Source organism: Pogona vitticeps, chromosome 5 (genome assembly GCF_051106095.1).
Source record: "Pogona vitticeps strain Pit_001003342236 chromosome 5, PviZW2.1, whole genome shotgun sequence".
Taxonomy (NCBI): Eukaryota; Metazoa; Chordata; class Lepidosauria; order Squamata; family Agamidae; genus Pogona; species Pogona vitticeps.
In genome coordinates, this window is record NC_135787.1 from 180,747,186 (window position 1) to 180,773,358 (window position 26,173).

At 41.7% G+C, this 26,173-nt stretch overlaps 1 protein-coding gene across 4 annotated transcripts; it reads right to left on the bottom strand.

Moving 5' to 3' along the window:
* Positions 1-839: 839 nt before the first annotated feature.
* BID (BH3 interacting domain death agonist) lies at positions 840-26,064 on the bottom strand. 4 transcript variants are annotated; one of them, XM_020789113.3, is made up of 6 exons: positions 25,807-26,064; positions 6,917-6,981; positions 6,097-6,298; positions 5,268-5,404; positions 2,542-2,754; positions 840-1,516 (listed from the first exon to the last, which is right to left on the bottom strand). In XM_020789113.3, the coding sequence occupies exons 2-6, from the start codon at positions 6,923-6,925 to the stop codon at positions 1,511-1,513; spliced, it is 567 nt and encodes a 188-aa protein (XP_020644772.3). In that variant the 5' UTR covers positions 6,926-6,981; positions 25,807-26,064; the 3' UTR covers positions 840-1,510. The 4 variants fall into 4 exon arrangements, with proteins under 4 accessions (XP_020644772.3, XP_020644773.3, XP_072855917.2 ...); XM_020789114.3 differs by having other exon boundaries at positions 25,611-25,902; XM_072999816.2 differs by having other exon boundaries at positions 25,615-25,846.
* Between the last annotated feature and the right edge of the window lie 109 nt (positions 26,065-26,173).

A 26,173-nucleotide genomic window follows, 5' to 3' on the forward strand; every position in this document is an offset into this window, starting at 1 on the left:
AAATAGTTCCTTGAGAAGCTCTAGCCTAACAAACCATTAAGTGTTCAAAGTACTGCAATTTTCCAAATCATTCCATATGCAAGTGTAGGATTTTCAAGTACAACACTATCTGAAGACTTGTGGTATCAGATGAATTTCTAACAAAAGCTTATTGCCAGTGTTAAAAAAAGGGTTATTGGCTACATGTTCTGTATTAATAAATCAAAGGGTTTTTTATTCCCCCCCCCCTCTGCCAAGAGGACTGTAAAATCACACCCCTAGCCTTGGTTGCACTTTAATAAAGTTGATTTTGAAGAAAAAGTGGATGGCTGTTTTGTGTGTGGTGGGGAAAAATGCTTTTAGTACTTTCTTAGGTGTATGCAACTTGAAGAGTCGTTAGCCATGGCAGATGGATGTTGTAATGATGTAAAAGCGTGGTTTTTTAAAAGAAAGCTCGTAATAGATTTGTGCTTCTGTTTAAACAGTGACAAAAGCAGCCTTTCTAGAATAGGTGATAAGAGAGTCAAGCAATTAAAATTTCAATTCTACTTCAATAGTATTTCTTTTAAAAAATTGAGTGTCCTGTTCCATTACTGCCTTAAGAGAATGGCTTTGCAAAAGGAAATTATTGGAAATTCTGACAGTCATAATGTAACGTATTGCCTCCTTTAGATGCCTCCTTTCTGTCTGGCAACTAAAGGGCAGAGTGAAATGTTAATCCTCAAAATGCTCTTGTAAACTGCTTTACAGAACAAGGGCAAATGCAATTTCCATACGATCATACGAAATCTGAATTACCCAGTTTGACCCTTGCTTTAATATTTACCACTGGCTAAATACAAAAGTAAGCAGTAAACAAATTACAGTTTTTAAGACTTTATCATCATCAGATTACAAACACCAGCTGAACTAGTGATGACAGTCTTTCTTGAAACTAGATGTGACATTCATTCCTTGTTGTCAGCTTCTGGATGAAGCAATAGAATGCTGGTGATCATGGGGTTCCAACAATATGCCAGCATTGCTCTTTAGACAAAGTAAGATTTATGCTTATTGGTACTTGACCCAAGTCTAAAAGCAATTACTTTTTTCCCCAGAAGTACTGCACTGAACATATTAAAGCTGGTATTGGAATCAAGTATATCCAGTTTGATTTAGTTTTACTGTTCGGGCTTAGTACTTTTGCAGTCAGTCCAAAGTGTTCTGACTCTGGTTGAAAGAGCAAGCCTCAGTGTTTAATATTGACTTCCAGCGTTGTCATTAGATTCCATCCCTCACTGTATGGGAATGACAGGACTGTCAAATTCTTATAATGGGATGATTTTCCACTTTCCTCCGGAGGTGGATATAAAGGAGATTCAAGTGTTTCAAGTAAAAGATGATGACATTTCGGCACCTTAGGGAAAAATGAGTTGAACAATACAGCTAATTATTGATTTTAAAAATGGGGGGAGGGAATTCCACCAAAAGCTTCATGAAGAGGAATAAAAAATTCCTTTTTTGTGTTAAAAATGCAGGGTGGTCACTTTGTTCAGCTCTAAGAAAGAAAGAGAAAAAGAAGACAGTTACGCTTAGCAGTCATCGTTGTTTTCATTCACAGTCGTTCTTATACAGCTCTTCAGATATTTTCCAAATAAAGGTCACGGTATTTATCAGGACCAAAAGTTGACATACCTGAGTTTGCATAGCCCACCTCTTTCAAGGCTAAATTTAGGACAGATTCACAGATTAGAATGTCCCACCGGAAACAACTTTGTATATTTATTTGTACTGGTATCAAGTTATGGAGCATGTCACAAAGGGTAATTTAAAATAAGTGCACATTCTTGCCAAGTTCAGCCCATACATTTTTGGAATTTGAGATGTGCATTTCTATGCTTGGCTGTGCCTTTCTTTTAAAAATAGCTGCCGCCACTCAATTTTCTTGACATGTGCAAGCTTAATCTAAGAACCCAGTGAGAAGATACAGAATCAAATACCTTGCAGACATAATCATTTGATGCTTTTCTGAACATGTCAATAGACTACTGCCAGTAGTACTGCACCACAGCAACACCGGATGTAAAAGAAGGGACCAATTTACTTAATGGCCAAAGTCCAGTGGGAAGTCACAACTAGAGCAGATTGATTTGATCAATGGAACTTAGAAAGGAGTTCACTCACCAAATCCCCACTGATTCAATGTTCTAGTTGCAACTTGCTACTGGATTTCAGCCATTCTTTATTTGCTTAGACTTTCTTTTACACTTTTGCCTTTAAAGTTCCTAACAGAATTGAGAAAACCACCTCTAAGTCAATTCAGGGACATACATCCTGCTGGTCTTTGTATGGTCCTCCCATTTCCCCCTAGCTGATTAGCTGTATATGTATGTTAAAAAAAAGACAAACAGAAAGTCTCTGCTTGCATTCAGGGCCAAAAAAACTGCACCCTTTTAAGTGAAAGGAAAGTTGTCAAGACACACACAGAGAACCCTGATGTACTCTAGTTTCAAAATGAGTTCTGAGACTCATTTCTCTGAGAGGTATAATAATGTTCTACTCTAATTATTTAATTTCAATCACCTCGGGTGCCAGGTTGTTCACGTAATCACGAAGGTTGTGGTTAATATAGTTCACAGTTGTGCTGAATACTTGCTGTAGAAAAGATGGCATTGTGTTTGCAACTTTCTTGGCCAGAACCATGGTCACGATTAACATGGCTTTCTCCCGCTCCATTTCCAAAGGCATCCTTTTGACAACTGCTTCCACAGCTTGAGACATGTGACTGCTTATAGCCTAAAGAAACATCAGGAAAAAAAATGTACTTCTGACACCTAACCTTCCAGCCCCGGTAACTCCCATCCCATCATAAAAGTAACAGACATTTCCGCTCTCAATGCATTCAGCTATATAGTCTGAAGCAACTACAATCAGTTTGTTACTGAGCTCAGCTGTCCTGTCTAGCATAACCTAAACCCCCCAGATCCACCCACCTCAGGACCATTTGCAGTCCTCTTGCAGCCACCAAAAGTGGTTTACTTCATCTTCCCACAACTGTGCCCTGAGTTCCTTCAAGGCTGCTACAGGGTTTAGAATCTAGCATCACAAGACTTCACCCGTTGTACCCAAGTGCCCAAGATCTCACTGTCCTTCTGGAGAAGCCTACACCACTTCTTCTTAGGCATGAGTCATAGTGAGGGCTCACAGACCAAGAGTTCAATGAGGACAAAGAGGACTTTGCCTTATCTCTGGCAAAGCATCTCTGCCCCAAGTCGATTGGGGCATCTATCCAGTTGTCCTCTTCTTCTCCTGCCTCATTAGCCTCAACACTCGGATCCCCCGGTGGCCACTTCCCCTCATCTTGGGCTCTCGGTCTCCTATAACCTGAGTTACCCACACATATGTCCCTTGCTATTGCATTAGCCCCACTAAGATGATCCTTATTAACAGTGGTGTGTCACCCTTCTGGAGTACCTACATTCAGGAAGATTGCTGGTGATGGGAAAGGGCCCTCACCAGCCACAGTTATGGGACCATCAAGCCCTTTCTCCTTGGTCAGTGATTGGGTGGAAAGGCCCATGGGTGAGGAGCTGTGGGAGGCTGACAGGATGGACTGGGTACTATATCCTCCCCAGCTTCACCACAGTCATACTTTGACTATCAGTTTTTTTAAAAAAAATCTCAAGTTAATGAAAATTCCAATAAATTTTTTTACATTGACATTATTTGAAAAAGATCTCCACAGTAAAGCCCGAATGCATCAGAGTTCTCTTCCACTAGAAAAGTAAGCACTTTGCTCCACAGTTCTACATCAGTTCTGTTCCACCACATTAAGTGGAGAAGCAGCCTTTACGGGAACTTCTACAACATAAACATTTTAAAAAATTTATTTTAATACTATTTATTTATTTATTTATTTATTTATTTATTTATTTATTTGATTTATATCCCGCTCATCTGGTAAATCTATACCACTCTGAGCGGCTGGGTCTGATCCACCCACCCAAGATTTTCCCCAAGCAGAGTTCAAGCAACTTTGGACTTAGAAATTTGCTTCAGGAACTTCCCTATCTGGATGTTTATACAGACTTTATAATTCTCTTTGTCCCTGAGTCAGTATGAGCTAGAGTTGTCACTGAATTTCAAATGGCACAGACAGCTCTTTGCTTTTGTTTCTGTTATCTCTAGCTACAGTCAACCCTCGAGTTACGAACGGCCCTAGATACGTACTTTTCAAGTTACGAACTGCTCTCATGGGAAAAATATTCCCTCGATTTGTGAACCTGGCTTTGGGTTACAAACAGGAAAAAGGGCAGGAAATTCAAATCTCAGCCTCCCGGGCTTCCCACCCTTTCCCCTGCCTTTCTCCATTCGGAGGCTTCCCCAGCACCATGGGAGGACCTGCGATCGCAGTTGCAGGGGGCCCCCGCCAGGCCTCCCATGGTGCTGGGGAAGCAAGGCTTTTCACCTGATGCTGCCATGGCTGCTGAGTCCCATTCGTGCCAGGCCAGGGACTAAGTTCAGCCTGGCGCGAAGGGGAGTCAGCAGCCGCAGCAGCATTGGGTAAAAGGGGGGAGCTGATTTCTCCCCGGCCGCCTGGCTTGCTTCTCCAAATATTTTTATTGGAGGGGGCATTTTTTTTTCTTCCGCCAGAACGGATTAATTGGTTTTCAATGCATTCCTATGGGAAATGCTGGTCCGATTTACAAACTTTCCGATTTACGAACTGACTTCCGGAACGGATTACGTTCGTAAATCGAGGGTTGACTGTACATATTGGTTAAACAAGTCTGGAGTCCCAGCCTTAAGTTCTCTCCAAAAGAACCATCTCATTCCCTTTGGTCAATGTTCTGCCAGGAACACTGCTGTGCCCCAAAACTAATTTCACCACTAATTTCCCTGTAAGAAAACAAGTTAAATCTGATGTTGGTGGCCGGAGAATTCAACAATGGGGATGAAGCTGAAATCTTACTAAGTTCCTTGCCTAAGGAAAAGAAACATCCCTGGAATCCTTGCCTGGTCATTGCTGCCTTTTTAGCTTGTCCAATTATCAAAAAAACTGATCAAAGCACTCTTTCCTGTCGTGTAAACCAAGGGCAAGTAAATAAAACTACAAACTAAACTTGTTTTCTGATTCCTTTGGCTCTAGTTGCATGTTCTTTAGATCCAACAGTAAAGCTAAAGAAACGAATCCTAAATGATTAACCAGAATAGGAACAGGGATAAGGGATTCACAAAGCTCTGAAGCAAATTCAGGACCTCTCTCAAATGTTAAATGAAACTCATACATGGTTTCATTACTTTCTCACCTCTTCGGACACATTCCCCACCATAAATTGTGCCAGATTCTGTACAATTGATGGGTCTATCTCGGCAGCTAGTTTATCCCCAATTGTAGCCAGCTGAGCTCCAATAGTACGGAAAATTTCTTCATCACTCTGTGAAACTTAATACATAATTTAAAAAAAGAAAGAGGGTTAAATAAAGCAGAGTTCTATTTCTCTCCATCATATCTCCACTAACAGGGATAAAGGCACATTAAAAACAGCTAGCTGAGGAGGGCAACAAGTACCGAGACCCACAATAGCATAACAATTAGAGAATAAGATTTAGCAGATATCTGTATCCTGCTACTTCACAATCTGTAAGCCAGACACTGTCTCTCAGCCTAATCATCTTCAAAGGGTAGGTGTGAAGGTTGGCAGAGTGAAGATCCACCCCAAAATTCCATACAGCAAGGAATGTAATAAAAATGGATTAGGAGTAAATAACTGAACAGTTTCTCTACTCACAACTCATTCAAAATAAAGAAGCCTTCTAATAAGCATGGCACCCTTTGTTTGTACCTTACCAGAACCGTAGGTATTAGTTTAGATTAATTAGGTGCTTAGAATAAAATATTCCCATAATATAAAACCCCATTGGTGTTCTGCATAGCCCAAGGTGGGGTAGTGCTGTTAGGGGGGGATGTGTAAGCCAGCCACACACTCCAGTGTCTCTAGCAATCAGCATCACTATCCAGAGGAGCCCTGTAACTTAAAAGGACATGCATATGACTCTCTCCGTAAAGAGGTTTCTTTATATGGGAAGATCCAGGACTGCTTCCAAAGTTGTAAGGCGTCAGAGAACAACAGTTACCTAATACATCACTCTGGGGTCTCACAAATCTGTTGCCATCAGTCTGAAGTTCACCATCGTCAAAATCATCATGCAGTGTTGCTGAAGCCAACAACTGAGGTTTCAAAGCACAAAGCTCCGAAGCAAAGGAGCAGTTGGAAGAGTTCTGTAGGAATGAGTAGAGGAGGATGCTGGCTCGGGTTTCCTGCAAACTTCTTTCGCCCTGTGCCAAGGAAAAGGAAAGAACACAGAAGTCAGGAGATGTTCCGAATTCTAGAAACAAATCATGCCAAGGAGCACTGTGTGTGGTCTTGCCGGATTGAAAAAGGCAAGAGCTATAAAGCTATTTATAAGCCAGCCTCATTTAATAAGTATTTACAATCATTTCAATGCATAAAATCCTCATGGCCTTGTTCCAAGGTTATATATATCCACAATTGTACTGTGCAAGGTTGGAAACTATATATTTTAGGGATATGCACAGTGAAAACTATCATGCTTGTTTTGTTTTGGGTTCTTTAAGAATTGTCTTTTTGAGGGGCTGCACTAGTCCTTTTGTGTTACACTAAAGGGAAACCTTTTGAGTCATTCATTTCTAACCCTAATGAGCAGATATGGAAACAAAAGAAATGTAAAGGTGTAATGTACCTCTCTTTTGTTAACCCAAACCATCTGTGTTTGACAAGCTCTTTTGGCAATGAAACTATATTGTTAACAGTCTCACTGTGTAATCCACAAATATTAATGAATGGTATCTCAAGATAACTATCCCTGAACACCAGACCTTTTTTTCTAAATAAGGCAAACTCACACCATATATCAAAGTAATTTTGGCTCCAACCTGATTCATTGTAGCTACTGAAACAAGGCAACGGGTTTATCCTCCAGAGGTCACAAGTCCTCCACCTGCAAAAGAATTACAAATCGATTTATGGGTCTCTTATTTAATGCTCTCTCTGCACCTCTAGCTTATATATGGCACTGAGTCAGTAAACTTGTCTAATAATCATAGATAAAATGCCCTGTTGTGACATGACCAACAAGAAGGTCCCTTCTGCAAACTATGGGACAAAACCTTTCATATGGCAATGAATCAAACACTATTGTTTTCGGATTCCGTTCACAGTACTATGGACCGAGAGACCCCTAAGCAACAAGCAGAACATCACTGGCTAAGTGGCAAAGGAATATTTTGCATGTAGAAGACCCAGGTTTGATTCCCAACAGAGCCAGTTAACAGAGCAGAGCTTCCAGGTTGTTTGACTGGTTCCTGTCAATCCAAGCAGACCATATGGAGCTGCGTGAACCAGTAGCAAGAAAGCCCCATAAACAGGATGACCTGTAAAAAGCTTCCTCCAGTGGACACCAAACTTTTAAAAGCACACACAACAATGCAGCTGTATAAATACACAAATGTGAGTTAGGCTGGATCAATCTGGAGACTAAAAGTAACTAGGAAGGTGCCCAATGCCTCAAAGGAAGGACCCAGGAAGATACCAACCTGACCCCATCTACTGGCCAGTGAAGGAGTAGTAGCCTGGAGATTATTCCCCTATTCCCAACAAAAATTAACATTAAAACTGGTTTCCAACCTTTTTTGAGTCAAACCCCCTTTTTGTAATAGTAGCATGTAACTCTTGCCACATTTGCACAAAAAGGCGTTTTTTAATAGGCAAAGAATGGAGAGGCTTCTTTCTCTCCCAAAGGGCCTGTTTCTCACACATGCTAACTTTAACATCCCTCTCCCAAAGTTCAAGGAAGAAATTGTTAAACAAGGGCTAAAACACAAGTAAGGCAGCCCTTGACACACACACCCCAGAAAAGACTTTGCAACCCTCTTTGGGGTCACAACCCCCAGGTTGGGAAACCCTGGTTTATAAGAACTCAGTGACGAAGAGCTGACATCTCAGAAGTACAGAGCTGGAAAGGTCCCTATGGATCATCAAGGCCAGCCCGTGTCAAAGAGGCCTGGTGGGGTTTTTTCCCTTGCCTCTTGGACTCCTCCCTTTTGTGCTATGGCTTTTAGACTAGAAGACCTCAAGTTGGTTGAGGGCATACTTGGCTGCCAGCTCTACAGGCACAATCCACAGGCCCTGCAAGCTTGTGAGGAGAAGTGAGCATGGAAAGCAAAGGAAATCTGAGGCGAAGGCCAGGAGTGCCGTTTTATTGCCTACAGAACACAGATGGTGGACAAGCTGCTGCAGAAGTGCCATGTTTATTTTCTTGCCCAAGAATATAGAAAGTTACACCTGCAGTAACTGCAAACAATTGGCCCTGCTTGGAAGAGAAGCTACAGCAGACTGAAGCCCATCTATCTATTCTTCAGCTCATGAGAGAAGTGTAAAGGTTCTGGGTAGAACGGATGCTCTCATGAAAGCAATGAAGGAAGGTTGCCTCTAAGGAGGAAAAAGATGACTATGTACAGGAGTGCAAGGACTCGGAGGACTGTTTCTCTGCTTATTAGGCTTTGTACATGGTGACTCTAAAAGAACTACCAATCCCATAACTCCATTGAGCTGTGGAGGGAAAAAAAATCCAAAAATCTCATACCTACTAGTTATGTTTAGAATGGAGAAGAGAAGGCTGGGAGGTGGTATGGCAGTTGTATTCAATTGTTTGATGGCCTGTCACAGAGTAAACGGAGTAAGCTTATTTTCTTTGTCTCCAGAGATTACACCCCCAAACTAAACATTAAGAAACCCAGAAAGTAAGAGCTGCTTGAAAGTGGAACAGACTATCTCAGAACATGGCGGGCTTTCCTCTGGTGGAGGTTTTTAAACAGAGGTTGAATGATTGTCAGGGATGCTTTAGCTATAGATTTCTAGCATGGGGTGGGGGTGGCTTCCCCTCAGTGATCCTTGGGAATCCCTTCCAGCTCTAGAATTCTCTGATTCTATAGCTTAGAAGGCAAGAGCTGCCTGTACTTACTGATCTTTGTCAGTGGCTCCAGGAACTTTTTTTGGCTCAAGAAAGGGTGAATTTCTGTAAACAACAAGCTGGGGCAAATAAAACCATTTCATTCTAGCACCTCAGAACATAAAAGAGTGGAAGCCAGATGTGCAGCACCTCATAACTGGAACATAACTGCAGAAATTATCCAGTCTTTTGCCATCATATTTCTTATACAACATGGACCACCTCCGAGTCTGTTGACCACTGCTGGCTAAATTCAAATAGTTTTAATTATACTGGGCAAGTTGTCACCACACTAATGTGTAAAGGGATTCTCTTCTGCGGGGGGGGGGGGGGCTGAACTTGATGATCCATAGGGTCCCTTCCAGCTCTACATTTCTAAGTTGATTATGATGATGATTACAGGCAAAAAGAAACTGTCAAGTCAAAGATGAATAATCAGGCCATGCAGCTATAGTTCTAAATACCTTGAGCACCCTCTACAGGAACTTATAATGTTCTGCTTTAGCATAGACAAAATAGTTCCACAGGAAATAGGACAGTGAAAGCATTTCCACTTCCAGGAAGTTATGTCTAAAATCATGTTGATTTTCTGCTACACTTTGTAATTGTGGTGATCCCCTCTCCCTCCAAAAACCTAACTGAACCCAGTAAGGTGGGATAGAAAATTTGTATCTTTTTTTTCCTGGACAATTTGTTTAAAAATGTTTATTTTATTACTTTAATTAGTAGCATATTGATATCAGTAACTTATGCCAATACATATACAATGGCATAAATCTTAGCAACAAACTGCTGTCAGTAAATGAGTCATTGCTTATACTCCTTGTTGCACACCCTGAATTATGAGACTGGCTCAGGACTACGAATTTGCAGCTAAAAATTATGCCACTTTACTTATACCAGTGTAAATAACCAATTCTGGCAATTGAATTGAGAAAATGTTCAAACTGAACAGCTTCAAAGTTATATTTAGCCCTCCAGAGCAGATGTGGGGGTTTTTGAACCCCAGAGGGCTGCAGAGCTAAGGTAGAGCTTAATTATGTCCTGACACTACTGTTATCATCATGCTGAATTTAGCATATGCTATCTACATGAGAGATTTTACTTTCTTGGGCTCCATGGTCACTGTGGATTATGACAGCAGCCATGAAATTAAAAGACGCCTACTTTTTGGGAGGAAAGCAATAAAAGCAATGATAAAACCTAGACAGCATCTTAAAAAGCAGAGACATCACATTGCCAACAAAGGTCCACATAGTCAAAGCTATGGTTTTTCCTGTAGTGATGTGTGGAAGTGAGAGCTGGACCATAAAGAAGGCTGACCGCCGAAGAATTGATGCTTTTGAATTGTGGTGTTGGAGGAGGCTCTTGAGAGTCCCCTGGACTGCAAAAAGAACTAACCTATCCATTCTAAAGGAAATCAACCCTGAGTGCTCACTGGAAGGACAGATCCTGAAGCTGAGGCTCCAATACTTTGGTCATGTCATGAGAAGAGAAGAAACCCTGGAAAAGACTGTCGGCACCATGTGTTCAATAGTGATTCTCAATTTGCCTGGGAACTTGGAGGGAGGTGGATGGCTTGTCCCAAGATTCTTTAATAAGGTCCAGCATCGCTGGTATGAAAGCCAGACTCAACAGAGGGGATTTATCCTGAGTTATATCGTCGAAGACAGGGTTGTGCTTAGGGGGAGGAAGTTGCTCGATATCGAGCTCCAACAACTTGGCCATCCAAAGAATGAGTTGGGAATAAGAGGTAAAGTCTTCAGAGGGGCACGAAGGATGAACATCTGCAACATCTGAATCCGGTGTCGGTAAATTCGACAGAGACTCCCTGGAAGCTTCAGAGGGAGGATCATGTTCAGAAGCTGTCAAAACAGAAGAATTTCCAGAGATGGGGAGGGTAGATGAAGGACAGCGTTGACGGGCCTGAGCAGTTGAAAGAGGGATTGGTGTCAGGACATGACGGGCAGATCGGGATCCAGACAAAGCGGTTGTGGGACGCGATGTTGAAGCCCATGTTACTGAAGAAGCGCACGAGCGCTTGGATGGAACAGGCTCGTGTTGAGCAGAAGCTGGATCGCATTGAAGGACATCTGGCTGAGATAGACGGTGTTTAGTTTTCTTAGTACCATAAGATTGGGTTGACAATAGGCTCAATGCTGACTCTGAATAGGAGAAGGCGACGGTGATGATTCAGGTGGGTCATAAACGTAGCAAACACTCTTGGGACACTCATAGTAATCCTGTTCACACAGTAAGCCTGTGAGGGCAGACCATTTTCACGGGTCCATTCTCCCTGCGGAAGGGGGTCACGACACACAGGCTGAATCTCAGCAGGAAGTGATCTGTCCACAACAGAGGGTGGGGGCTCACAGTGCCTATCATCAGATCATTATCCCCTTTTGCAGCCAAGTACATCAGGTCCAGAGTGTTTCCTGTGTTATTAATATATTTCAGTTAAGCCAACTTTTTACAACGCTTTCCTGGGGTGTTTGCCCTTACTTTTTCATGTCATGCTGCCTTCTGCTAGAGCATTTCAAATACCACAAGGGAAACAACACTAAGATCAAACTTAATCACCGACAACAAGTTGTATAGGAAGTGGACACTCCAAACAAAGCAGCCCCAAAGGAGTGGGAAATCACCAAAAGACCACACCACATTGTCTAATTTTTGAGTGGGGGAACCCACAGGAAAGAATTATTGGTCTGTGGTTTGAGCTTCTATTTTTCATTACTGTAGAAAGGAAATAACCTACAGCAGAGCTGTCAGTCTTAGAGTTCACAAACTGGGTTAAAATTATTAAACCAGACATCCTTATCTACTGCGAGCATACTAAATACTTTTAGATACAGACTCCATTAAAGCCATGGGGGCAGAAGGAATGTAGCCTTCCTCATACTGTGGGACCGCAACTGCCATTAGCTCTAGCCAACATAGGGAGATGATGGAAACTGTGGGACCCAATAACTGTACATCTCCTCTCCCTGCACTAAACACCCCATCCCTAGTAGGAAGTAGAATGGTGAATGCCTATTTCTGTATAAACCCGCCCTCCTTTAATCATCCCGCTTAAATGAGATAAACTTTAGGGATGTAGCTGGGACATGCTGATCAAACTGTGACCCTGCAGGTGTTGCAGGACTAAAACTCTCATTTGGCCCATAGTGCTTTAAGCACTATGAGGCAGTATATAAGCAGCACACGTTGCTTTAGTTCACACAGAGTGTGCTTTTTGTCATACATATGCCATGCTCTACTCAGTAAAGGTTTTTGTCACACCAAAGTGCTCATTCTCAGCTATGACACTCTGCCAAGTCCATGAGCAGATTGGCACACATCTGAAAGAATACTGAGGCACAATAGGGCCAACAGATAGCTTTACCAGAACCCAGGTATTGAATGGTTGGAGGGTGTACTTCGTCCAGGAATCTGGCATCATTAACAGCAAGAATCATAAAAAACATGTATACAAGATTCCTTTGCCAAGGATGTTATTGTAATTAAAAGGCAGGCAAAGACTAACACAAGTGATTTACAGGGTAAATCCTACTTGTAAGGTTCTTTGCTAATGTGAAGGAAACTAATACTGTAACCTAAAAAAAGTTTTAATCCTGGAAAAATATATACTACACAGAGAGTACATAAACCACAAACACAAAAAGTATGAAAGTAAACAACTTATGCTTATTTATAAAATGACCAGGTCTCTCATACAGGGTCAACTTGCACCGATAAGTAATAGGTTTCCAGATTTATTGTATACCTAAGGAGATTTGGCTTTGTTATAAATATGATAAATATAAGTTTCAGAGCCATTGTTGTTTACCAACCACACCCAACTCCTGTTCAGGAATTATGCCTGAAAATGTGAAAAGCTAAAATCATGGCAAGAGTTTAGAGATGAGCATGAATCAGAAAATTTGTGATTTGTTTTGATTCATGATTTATCACGGTTGATGAATTATGAATTAACAAATTTTTCTGAGGAATCAATTTTATCCATTTTTTTTACTTTAAAATAAAGTGGGCCCCAAAGCACCTAAAGACACCAACATTGCAGGGAAGCTTCCCCAGATTACAAACCATGTAAGTTTGGTGAAGTTTGGGTTTCGGATGTCCACGTTATACACCCACATGTAGCCTCCCCCCAGGAAAGTCCCCCGCAGGTATCTAGAGACACCAAAATAACAGGCAAGTTTTTACTGATTCTCCTCTACAATCCCTCCACGTTTGGTGAAGACTGGGTTTCAGACATCCAAGTTATACACCCACAAAGGGAAAGTTCCCTTTAGCAGCTGGCTTGGGGAAACTCATTCTTCACCAAACTTGGAGGGATTGTAGAGGAGAGTCCGTAGAGGCTTCTCTGTAATTTTGGCGTCTCTAGGTGCCTGCCCCACCACCCACTTTACAGCCAAACAAATTGACAAATCAAAAACTGTTAAAAATTTCTTGATTTGTATTTGTTGGACGCATTGATTCATATGAATACAAATTGACAAATTAGTGATTTCTGAATGAATTTGGTGATTGGTTTTCAATTTATGCCGACCTCTACAAGGGATTAATTAAAGAGTTCTCAAGTAGAAGCCTCACTATGCTGCTGCAGATGGCATTGCTTCACTTCTGCCTGGCTTAAATTACAAAAGATTTGGGCCAATAAAGAAAATACTAAAAAAAGTTAAATACTACAGTATAGGAAAGTGTAAGTTAGACAAAAAGGTGAAAACTACATTATAATAGAGACATACAAGAAGACTGCGAGCAAACAAGTTTAAACCTGAAATGTCATTTGTGTCACATTTTTATATATATTGAACCTCAAAGTGTGCTCAAAGCAATATAGAAAACTCATACAAAACAGTAAAACAGAATCAAGTTAATATGGCTATAATGTAAATAAATAAATAAATAAATACACACACACACACACACACACACACACACACATACACACAAACATATATACACATACATATATCTACATCTATATCTATCTATCTCTCTATATTCCAAGAATAGCAAGGAGAAAGAACAATTTAATCTCTTCATTTTGATAGTTTAGAGACATACTCTTTGTGGTTCAACAAAGATTTAAACAATTCCACTTGATTCATCCAGTAGAACTATCAGCAAATAATTAATTCAACAGAAACAGAGCTCATGCTGGCACTTTGAATTCATTAGATGAGAAGTTCACCGAATGATAATTGCATTTACCAACTGACAATTAGCAAAATCTGAACCCTAGTTGCCAAAATAAAAATATAACAGCATTTTGCTAAAAATGATTATGGCAGTGTAGCTTCTGCAACAATGAACCATTTAATGTGCAGAAGCTAGCATCTTAGACTGAACGTTTGGTAGTACAAAGCTTTCAGTTCAAATTATTTGATAAATTCTATAACATGGGGAGATTGGATGAAGAGTTATTTTAGACCGAAAGCTGAACAATTCATAAATGAAAATGTTGATCTGATGCCAGAAGAGCATCAACAGTTACAACGATGTAAAAGAATTAGCTTGAATCCTAAATATATTGCCTAGGTTTGTCAATGAGCTACTAACAGAACAATGCCCCGATTTTACCCATATTTGATATACAGTATGTCCATAATTTAAAATTATGCAACACTGCAATACGAATAAAGAAAGGAAAGGAAATGTTGATTCATCACAGCATAACTCCAGCAAGAGCAGGAAGAGACACTAAGGGTAAAAACATATTGACAACACGGGACATGCTTTTGAGACTGGGATGGTTTGATCCACATTGTTTTCTGTTGAGTACATGACATAAAAGTCACTGTGAAGCAGTCCAGATTTTCCCCTCCTCAAACCTGTAGTTTTGTTCCTCTGCCTCTACTTTTCTTTTTTAATCAAATGCCTTCACATTGGTTTAGATGGTGCGATTTTGAACCAATGTGGAAGGCTTTGTACCTCTTGTACTTCAAGCCATTTCAGCTAGCTCTAGCAGCAGTGAGAGAGGCAAGGCAGCGGGGGGGGGGGGCTGCCATTTGAATCCTCACCTCCTCACACCTACTGCCTGGGCCTGCTTTGATCTTCCCTTCCCACCCTGTTCTCTCTTTCTCTCTCTTTCTCTCTTTCTCTCTCTCTCTCTCTCTTTCTCTTTCTTTCTCTCTCTCTCTCTCTCTCTCTCTTTCTTTCTTTCTTTCTCTCTCTCTTTCTCTCTTTCTTTCTCTCTTTCTTTCTTCAGGCATGTTAGCCTAGTGCTGGGGCTGCTGGTGGGGGGAAAAAGAGGGGAGGGAGTTTTAAGGCAGCTCTGATGTAACTGTGCCTCCTGCAGATTTGGACAGCCAGAACAGAGCTGCTTTGAGGAGCTGGAAATGAAGCTGAAATGAAGACACCTGTCTCTCCACCAATTCCTCATGCTTTTTTTTTCTCCTTGGTCACCTATCTGGTCTAGTGCCAAGAAGACAAAGACAAAGGAAAGGACAAGATAACAAACACAAGACAAGAAAAAGAAAGGCAGGCAGGCAAGGCAAGAGGGAAACAAACAGACCCAGGCACCAAGTGTGAGGAAGATAGCATTTAAACTGTTAACAAGTTGCAAACAAGGCTGATTTACTCATATATCTCCCTGCTGGCAACTGTATAGTTGTCTAGAGTGAATTCACCTGGGGAAAACCAACTTCCTGGGTGCAACATCACAGCAAATTCATTTGCATTTGTCATACTGTGTAGTGGCATCCTAAGATAGTTTCTGTTACAAAGGTAGGAAAAATATGTATTCTCGAAGGCTTTCACGGCCGGGATCTGATGGTTGTTGTGGGTTTTCAGGCTCTTTGGCCGTGTTCTGAAGATTGTTCTTCTTGACATTTCGCCAGTCTCTGTGGCTGGCATCTTCAAAGGACTGGAGTAGGAACTCTGTCCATGCTCTGTTGTTGTTTGTTGGATAGTTGAGTATTTTTAGCTGTGGGAACAACTTTTGTCCTTTTCAGGAGATAGGGTGATCAGCGTGTTTTGTTGAAATAAGGGGGAGAGATTAGAAGGTCTAAAACTAAACAAGGCCTAGCTCCCAATACTGAAAAATACACCCTGCAAAAGGTCAACGAACTCTACCCAGCCACAAGGGCCAGAGATCATTGCACAAAAAAGACCAGCTAATGACACCCATCAATTACAGTGACAGATAATTTCTCCCACTTATCACAAAAACGCTGATCACCCTATCTCCTGAAAAGGACAAAAGCTGTTCCCACAGCTATAAATACTCATTTATCCAACAAGCAGCAACAGAGCATGGACAGAGTTCCTACTCCAGTCCTCTGAAGATGCTGGGCACAGAGACTGGTGAAACGTCAGGAACAACAACCTTCAGAACATGGCCGAAGAGCCCGAAAAACCCACAACAACCGTAGGAAAAATATTTTATGTCAAAATATTTAATTTATCTATATGCAAAGGTTATGATTTTCAAGCAGAGGTGGGATGGGAAGACGAAGACTGTGTTATAGCAAACAGAAATATAACTTTCTATGAGGTTCTACTGCAGGAAAAGTGCAGAAAAAGGTTGCATTTTCTAGACAAGTTAAAAAATTTTTAGAGTCTCACATTGAGTGCAAGGGAGTTTGTAATCCACATCTATCAAAAAACTGAAGCAGTCGATCCAATAGTTGGTCCCAACTAGAGTAGAACCTCTGAATGTTAATTGCATAGATGTCATCTTAAAAATCTTGTTCACCCAGTTAATCTAACTCTAGTTGAGACTAAAATTTGAATTAGAATTCTAAAGCTATTATTTCCCAAATGATCAAACGACTTTTCATAATCTCAAGAACAAAAGTCTTCTCTCCTCACCAAATAATTTTCAAGGAAAAACAATGTGCGAAGCTTTTTGCCAATACGTTGTTTCAGTCTCATAATAAAGACTGATGCTATCTCCCTAACTACCATGGAATAATATACAGTATCTTGTTTCCTTCAACTTCACTGAATTATACAACCATGGTGAAAGTAATAAAGCTATTTCACAGCTTGACATTTATGTCTCTTCTGATGATTGCTATGAGAGCCGAAGCCTGCATCCCTTCCCCTGTTGCTGGTACTAAAAATGCTTTTAAAAAAAGGCTGGAAGTCCCCTTCAGTTTCAAAAGGATATAGGGGGCATTTTGGTCAATATGAGGCAGATAAAAACTATACATTCTTCCAGGAGCACTGTTCATCTTTAATTTCTTTCCTTTTCCATTTGGGGACTGATGGAGCAGGGGAAAGACTCTTGAGCCACTAACATGGACAGGATATTTAGATACAGATTTCACAGGCAATCATTGTGGACAAATGGCCAGAAGAGTGGATAGAACTTGGAAGACCAGTCTTCAAATTCTCACCTAACCATAAAGAATCTGGAAAAGCCATGTGGTTCAGGACGTGGTGGTGCTGTGGGCTAAACCACAGAAGCCTCTGTGCTGCAGGGTCAGAAGACCAAGCAGTCATAAGATCGAATCCACGTGACGGTGTGAGCGCCTGTCACTTGTCCCAGCTCGCGCCAACCTAGCGGTTCGAAAGCATGCAAAAATGCAAGTAGATAAATAGGGACCACCTCGGTGGGAAGATAACAGCATTCCGTGTCTAAGTCGCACTGGCCATGTGACCACAGAAGATTGTCTTCCGACAAAACGCTGGCTCTATGGCTTGGAAATGGGGATGAGCACCGCCCCGTAGAGTCGAACACGACTGGACAAAAATTGTCAAGGGGAACCTTTATCTTTACCTCAGGATTACAAAAATACAAGAGCAGGGTGATATCTTTACTGAACCAATTTTTTTTTAAAAAATCAAACATACCACAAGCTTTTGTGGATAAAATTCCACTTCCTCAGGCTGGGCACCATCCCTTTAGAGGTAGTTTAGAAAAACTATGGGTAAGAGTCCCAAAAATTCATGTTGAGTCTGCCTCTTCAAACTACACCTAACTATGGAGATCACAGGGTGTCTTTAGGGGCATAAGTCACAAGTTGTCAACCATTGTGAAAATGATTATTGGTAGGGGAATATATCCCAATCCTGAGCTTTGTCGAGAAAATGTGGAATAAAAATGCAAAAGAAATAGGGGAAAAAATTGTAGAAAACCCTTCAAGGAAAGACCATTGGTGAGCCATGAGAACAGTTTTAAAAAGTACGAGTAGTCAAAAATGTAGCTGAAATGGGTCTCTTTAAGAATACATGGTGGATAAGAATGTGAGCTGGGAACTCCCTGGTTTGTATTTTCCAGCAAGCATCAACTCCCTGGTGACTTTAAACAAGCAACACTCTTCGAGACTCAGCATTCTCATCACAAATATAGGAATTTAACAGTGGCATACTTTATAGTAATAGTGGAAAAATACAGGCCATGAGATGCATGCACCCCACTCCCATTTTTTGTGGCTACTGGTACTCTCATGCACCTTCAGCAGTACATTTATCTTCTAGAACAAGACATCCCTACATCTGCACCGTCCTCCCCAGAAATTTTATTTAATGAGATTTTCTTTTTAAACACCAAACGTTTCAAAGCTTACCCTAGGAATTGTGACTAAGCAGCATCTATATGCCAAGAATCCAAAGATCGCACACTGTAAGATATATGAATGCTCCAAGATCTTTCTCTCACCATCCACTGCTATTTTCTATGACTCACATACAGTCATGTGAAAAAGAAAGTACGTACACACGCTTTCAATTCTTTAGTTTTACATATCAAGACATAATAAAAATTATCTGGTCCTTAGCAGGTCTGAAATTAGGTGAATACAACCTCAGATGAACAACACATAACATATTATACCATACCATGATTTATTTTACACAAATACAGTGGTGCCTCACAAGACGAGCGCTTCGTTTTAAGACGAAATTGCATAACGACGCAGTTTTTGCAATCGCAAAATGATGTTTCCTATGGGTTTTTTTCGCTTTGCGATGATCGGTTCCCTGCTTCGCTAACTGATTATCGCAAAATGATTTTTGCACAGCTGATCGGTGGTTTCAAAATGGCCACTGGGTAAAAAAATGGCCGCCAGCTGTTTTCTGGGACAGATTCCTCGCTGCACGGCTGCGCTATGGAGGATCTTTGCTGGACGGTGAGTGAAGCCCATAGGAACGCATTATTCGGGTTTTAATGCATTTCTATGAGCTTTTAAAAACCACTTTAGGATGTTTTCGTTCTACAGCGATTTCGCTGGAACGAATTAACATCGTAATGCGAGGCACCACTGTACAGTAAAGCCAAAATGGAGAAGCCATGTATGAAAAATGAAGTACACCCTTACTGCTTCCATAGGAATTAAGAGGCTAAGTAGCAGCCAGGTACTGCTAACCAAATGCCCTTGAGTAATTGATCATACCCAAGTGTGATGACCTCTATAAAAGCCGAAGTTTTAGCAGTTTGCTGGGCTGGAGCATTCAGGTGTGTGTTAACAGAATGCCAAGGAAGAGACACATCGGCAATTGTTGTAGATAAGCCATTGTTGCAGCCCATCAGTCTGGGAAGGGCTATAAGGCCACTTCCAGGTAATTTAAAGTCCATCATTCTACAGTGAGGAAGATTATACACAAGTGGAAAATATTCAAGCCCATTGCCAATCTTCATAGGAATGGACATCCAAGCAAATTCACGCCAAGATCAGACTGTGCAATGTTCAGAGAAATTGCAAAAAACCCAAGAGCAACATCTTAGACTCTACAGGTCTTAGTTAGCATGTGAAGCGTTAAAGTTCATGATAGTATAATTAGAAAAAGACTTAACAAGTACAGCTTTTTTGGAAGGGTTGCCAGGAGAAAGCCTCTTCTCTCCAAAACTAACATGGCAGCACAGCTTAGGTTTGCAAGGTTGCATCTGGACAAACCACAAAACTTCTGGAACAATGTCCCTTGGACAGATGAGACCAAAATGGAGATGTCTGGTCATCATGCACAGCCCCACTTTGAAAACCAAACACAGCATATCAGCACAAACACTTCATATCAACTGCCAAGCACAGTGGTGAAAGGGTGATGATTTAGGTTTGTTTTGCAGCCACAGGATCTAGGCACCTTGAAATCATTGAGTTGACCAGGAACTCCTCTGTATACCATAGTATTCTAGAGTCAAAAGTGAGACCATCTGTCTGACAGCTAAAGTTTGGCTGAAATTGAGTCATGCAATAGGAAACTGATCCCAAACACACCAGCAAATCTACAACAGAATGGCTGAAAAATAAAAGAATCAAGGTGTTGCAAGGGCCCAGTCAAAGTCCAGATCTCAACCCAACTGAAATACTGTGGCAGACCTTAAGAGAGTTGAGCATAAACAAATGCCCAATTTGTTTCTCAATGAACTGAAGTAAGTTGTAAAGAAGAGTGGGCCAAAATTCCTCCACAATGACGTGAGAGACTGATAGTCGTACATAAAACAGTTACTTGAAGTTATTGAATCTAAAAGTGATACTGCAAGTTACAGAATCATAAAGTATACTTAGTTTTTCACACATGACTTCTTCATTTTGGGCTTTATTTTTCTTAAATAAATCATGACATGGTGTAAAATGTCATGTGTTGTTGTTTATCCAATTTTCAGACCCACTAAGAACCAGGAGATTTTTACTATGTCATGATATATAAAAACCACTGAATTCAAAGAGTGTTTTTTTTTCATAGAATTGTATGCCCTTCCCCTTCACAATCCTTATAAAATGTGTAAGAAAATGCTTTTACACCACTGTGAATGATGTACTGTATCACTCTTCAGCTGCTACAGAAATGGGTTATTTGCAATCAGGGTGAATTTGATTTAAATCACCATTTAAATGTAAAAAAAAAATTTAACAGAAAATCAGTTTAAATTTAAATCAATTTGATTTTTTAAATCATTCATTTTTATCCACCCTGTTTGCAATATTATTTCCCCCGACTGATGTGCCTCACAAGATACTCTCAAAAAGATTTATAGGATCTTTTACTCTGCCATATCAGGCTGCCTATTTTTTTGTTGTTGTTGTTAAGGCTTTGATCCCTGTATCATTGCCATCTAAGGAACATGAAGACAGAGACAGGGACTTATTGTTATGCCCAGGTCCACCACATCATGTTTTATCATACTGACTGCCTTAAATATTATTTATGTAAGAACACATATCTCTGAAGGGAAGAATAAAAATTACTCTAAAGGAAACAAATCATATCAAGAGCCTAAAACTCAAGTTTTCCAGTAATTATTTATTTTCAGTGCTCGAGTTCTTATCTGTTCCTTAAGAATTCCTATCTTTTTATGCATACATCACTTTGACTACAAATATTATAAACAAGCTAATCTGCTTGCCAAGATCTGTTGTCATTTAATATTATGGTATTTTGAAGTGTTAAGTCTGTATGTCCCCATTCAGAATGGTGAATAACAAAAAAAATTGTTAACAAAATATTTTAAAGAAAATCACTTTTAAGTGACTGCATTTATTACCTGAAGGGTAGAATGGCACCAACAGATTCCATATGACAGTATGTAATCATCATAGCCAAGAAGAAATATATGTTCAAGTAAACAAGATAAAATGACTCAGGTGCCAAAGGTCAGATTTATTAAGAAAGTGTGCTGTCTGTATTACACTTACAGATACACTGCTTAAATACCGGGAAAACAAAAAAATTAGCACTTCACGGAGTATAAAATCAGATGGAGTTTTCTGACCATCCAAAAGGAAGACTAATTACCAATTATAAGGTAAAAGACAGTCTGTTTCAATAATAGCAATTATATTGAGATGAAGTACCTGCCAACCTAACAGTTTGAAAGCATGTAAAAATGCGAGTAGATAAATAGGTACCACCATGGTAGGAAAGTAACGGCGTTCCGTGTCTAGTTGTGCTGGCCACGTGACCATGGAAACTATCTACGGACAAATGCTGGCTCTACGGCTTGGAGAAAGGGATAAGCACCACCGCCTAGAGTCTGACACAAATGGACAAATTGTCAAGGGAAACCTTACTTTCTAAATGTCCATCTAAACATGTATAAATTTGGTCTCCTTTAGACAGAATAAATGACAAACAAAATATGATTTCCCCTTCCTCATGACTTCAGAATCTGCCAAAAAATTTTACACCTCTAAGCATATCTACAGCAACTAGTTCCACACACTGATTGTGAGAAGGAGTCAGTTAATAAATGGCCTGAAGTAATTTGAATTTATGAGCTAAAAACCTTAGCTGCTCCTTACAAAAATAACACCAAAAAGGGTAGAAACACTGGCCAAAATAGGGAAAATATGAACAGAATATTCAAGCAATTCAACAAAGGTATCTATTACAAAGTATCTACTCATTAAAATTCCTAATCTGCCCTCCCATATTCATGGAGAAAATCATATATTAATGGAGCAACAAACTGGGGAGGGCAATGACCAATAACTGCAAACTGCTTAAAACCCCAGAATGCAAACAGTAACAGAAATTAATCATTCAAGAGAATTCTGATTTTGTGTATAGCACAAATCCATAACTCATGATGCATCTAAGAGGTCCACAGCTCCAGTAAATCCAAAGAGTTCATGAAAGAGAACAGTGTCTTCTGCAGACTACCTGCAGCTCAGGATACCAAACTGTTCAATTTTCATAACCCACCCCAATCCTGCTGTTTTCCCCAAGAACATACAGTGAATTAGACCAATGTTTCCAGGTGTTCTTGGACTGCAACTCCCAGATACCGCAGCCAGCAGAGCTGGCGGTGAAGGCTTCTGGGAATTGGAGTCCAAGAACACTTGGGTCACCCGAGGTTGGGAACCACTGAATTAGACAATGGACAACTGGAGTTTCATTAACCAAATCCATCAATAAAGAGAATAATGTGTCAGTATTAACAAAATCAACATACAAATGACATACACCATCAACAGGCTCAGAACCTTTGTGAAGCAAATCGCCATTTTGAAACAGGAGGAGGCATGAGTTGTCCTGTGGCAGTAGAGAGCATCTCCCTCCACTTTGCCACTCTTACATGCAAATCATGGGTTAGAATAGTTGGTCGGTCATGTGGGAGGGAAGCAACCAAGGACAGGAAAAGGTTCAAATTCCTGACACTGTCTCAAGCCTTACAGGCCTTTAGCCACATTATGGGGGGGTGGGGAACCCAACACCTGAAATACTATCACATTCAGGTGTGAGCAAGAACTAAAACCCAGAACAGAGCTAAGGTGATAGAGACCATTCAATTCAAAGTAAAGATTCTACGCCACCTCCCTCCAATGGTATTTCTAGTCTTCAAAGTAATTGAATGCTGCACTGTATCACAGCAGAGGATTTAGGGATAGTACTGTGAGTAACAGCCTTGTGTCACCCAATCCACTCTTGATACTATACAGCATTTATTTTATTTGCTGGTTATATTTATATCCCAGGCACCCTTCCTCCAATGAGCTGAAGGCCATGTACGTGGCTCTCCTCCCCATTTTATCCTCACAACAACCCTGTGAGGTGAGTCAGACTGAGACCATACATAACCGGCTGAAGGTTATCTAATCATGGTTCAAAGAGGATTTGAACCCAGGTGTCTTGAATCATAGTTCAACACTGTAAATACCATGCCACGCCGGCCTCAGATGAATCATTGTGAGAAATGGAAGCTACTCCTAATCGGTTGTCCTTTGTCACAGTGGTACTGTGGTAAACACAAAAAGGTCACTATTGGCTTGCTTAAGAGAATCCTGTGGCAGGAATATCTGAGGAAATAAAAGGTAGAGTTATGTAATAGTTAGTTCTGAGAATCAGAAAGTACTGTGGGATATAAACTATGGGATCCCAGCAGTGCAGGCTGGCAAGCAAATGAAGCTAGGGCAGAGATGAAGAAATGCTGGCCCTCCCGATGCCACTCCCAACAGCCCTCAACACTGGCAAGACTAACTAAAACCGACATGACATTATAGTCCAACACATGGAAGGCTGTATGTTCACACACCATTATGTAGTGCCCAGCAATCGGAGGCGGTGCCCAACATATAGCTGGCAGGGAGTGGAACATCTCCTTCCAGCGGCTTCTTCCATGGAGAACCTGCTGTAAGGGGCTATCTATACTGCAGTGTTGCCTGCGGGTTTTGAGTGGCCAAGGTCCCACTCTGCTTAACTGCCTTTCCTGTGGGCTCAGCTGAGGACAGCCAACAAGTGGCCGCGCTACTGCTCCTGCACATGTTTTGTTGCTCACTTGCCCAATCACGTCCATTCTTATTGGAAGAGGGTGTGCAAGAGGTGGCAAAAAGACCCAAGGGTGCTCCAGCAGGGAAGATGAGGCCCCTTGGACCACGCACAGGCCTCAGGTGGCGCTCAAGGATGGAGAAGCACATGCACACACACCCCAGCATGATCTTGAGGGGAAAAAACAAAGTATAGATATTTTAAATAAATCAACCAACATATGTGCCTACCTTGGGATCTCTCTAACAGCCTGCAAGCTTCACAGAAACAAAGTTCTGGCTTGGGGAGTAAATACCATTACTGAATCAGCAGAAAGTCACAAGAGAGGGCAAGCTTTTGAGTTCTATCAGAACGTTTGGTCTCAAAATTCCTGCTATTAAAAAAAAAAAAGGCGGGAGCAGGTGTCATGCCAATGCTTCCTAATGCAGACTGCTGGCGAGGCAACAGGGAGCTTCCTGTGGCAGTGGCGAGGGGGGGGGGTTCAAGGCACCCCTTCAGAGTCTCTATTTCTGATTATTTATCTTCTCCAGGCATTCAAAAGCGGGGCTCCTTCCCCCGCAACCTGTGCATAGGTACAGTACATTGCTTTTTGGGACGGACCACAAGGCGTGGCGCCCTGATCCCTCAGGCCGGCTGGACCGAAGCAGGGGGCCTGGGAAGCCACCTCTCCCGCTCTTCCTCGTGGTAATAACGAGTTACGTCATCGGTATATCCACCAAGGGGGGGGGATTCCTCCTAACAAAAATACAACAATGGTGCAACACACGACGCCGGAAACCCGAATAGCACCCGGCCACCCGCTCAGATGAGGCTAAAAATAGAACCGGGAAAAAAAAGTAACTAGCCAGTGTTATAAAACCTTTGGAAAACGCTTCTACAAAGAGGCAATCGGCTTCAGAGGGCGAACATCTTCCCTCGGGGCCCACCTATAGCGGGACGCTGTGCTGGTAGGCGGGGATTTCCCCCTCGGAAGACCCGGCCTCCCGACATGCGTGTCCAGCCATTCGCCGCGAAAAACAACATCCGAGGTTCCCCCCAATAACGTCCACACCGTTTCTGATTGCTTCGAAGACAATGGCCGGCGTGTGTTCAGAGATGCATCCACAATATTAAACAAGAAACACAGCAAGAATCCTGTGGCGCCTTAAAACTTACACGTTTCATTAGCATAAGCTTTCCTGGGGCTACAGTCCCCAAAACGTGTGCTAAATAAAACGGGCCAGCCTCCGAGGTGCCACAGGTCTCTTCGACGGTTTTGCTGCAATAGACTGCCCCGCTTTCCCCCCCCTCGAAAAAAAAGCATAAGTCAAGTGAAGGGCTGGACCAGATCAGACGACCAGCTCCCTTCTCTCCTGCTTCCAGTTCCGATGGAATTGCAAAGATCGGCTCGGGAAGGGCGTAATTTGCCGCAGAGTTCTGTAACACTTCGAAGCCCGCGCAGCTAAAAGGGCACCTACCTACCCGATGCCGCACACGCCCTTCATGTTCCCATTGAGAGCAACGACTGAGGTGGGAAGAGGACGAAGCGGGGGAAAAAAGGTGACGAGAAGGGCAACGACCGTCAAGCGCCGCGTTGAGAAAAGATGCACAGAAACAGGAGTCAAAAGAGAGGCGAGCAAAGAAAAAGAGCAAGAGCTCTGTGAAAGCCCTCACCTTGCAAAGCCGCTCGAGCTTTCAGCCAAAAGAGCGCCACAACTTGCCTTCTCCCCTCCCAGCCGGTGATTTCTCGCACACACACCCCGCCTGACTTCACTTCCTTCCAGCCCGTTTCTCCCACTCGCTCCGCCTTCAAAGAAAGGCCGCTTTTTAAAGCGGGCGGGCCGCTTTTCAATTGGCTTGAATGTCTTGTTAAAAGTAGAGTCAGACATGGCGGCGTGTATTCATGGCTTCTTTGGAGGCTGCCCTTAGCCTGTCTCTGTTAGATGCTTCATAATCCTCGACGCACTTCCTTGAAAGGCATACGTGTGCGAAGAGGGTGGGATGTAATCCGTGAAAACTCGCGCTGGAATAAATAGTTTAG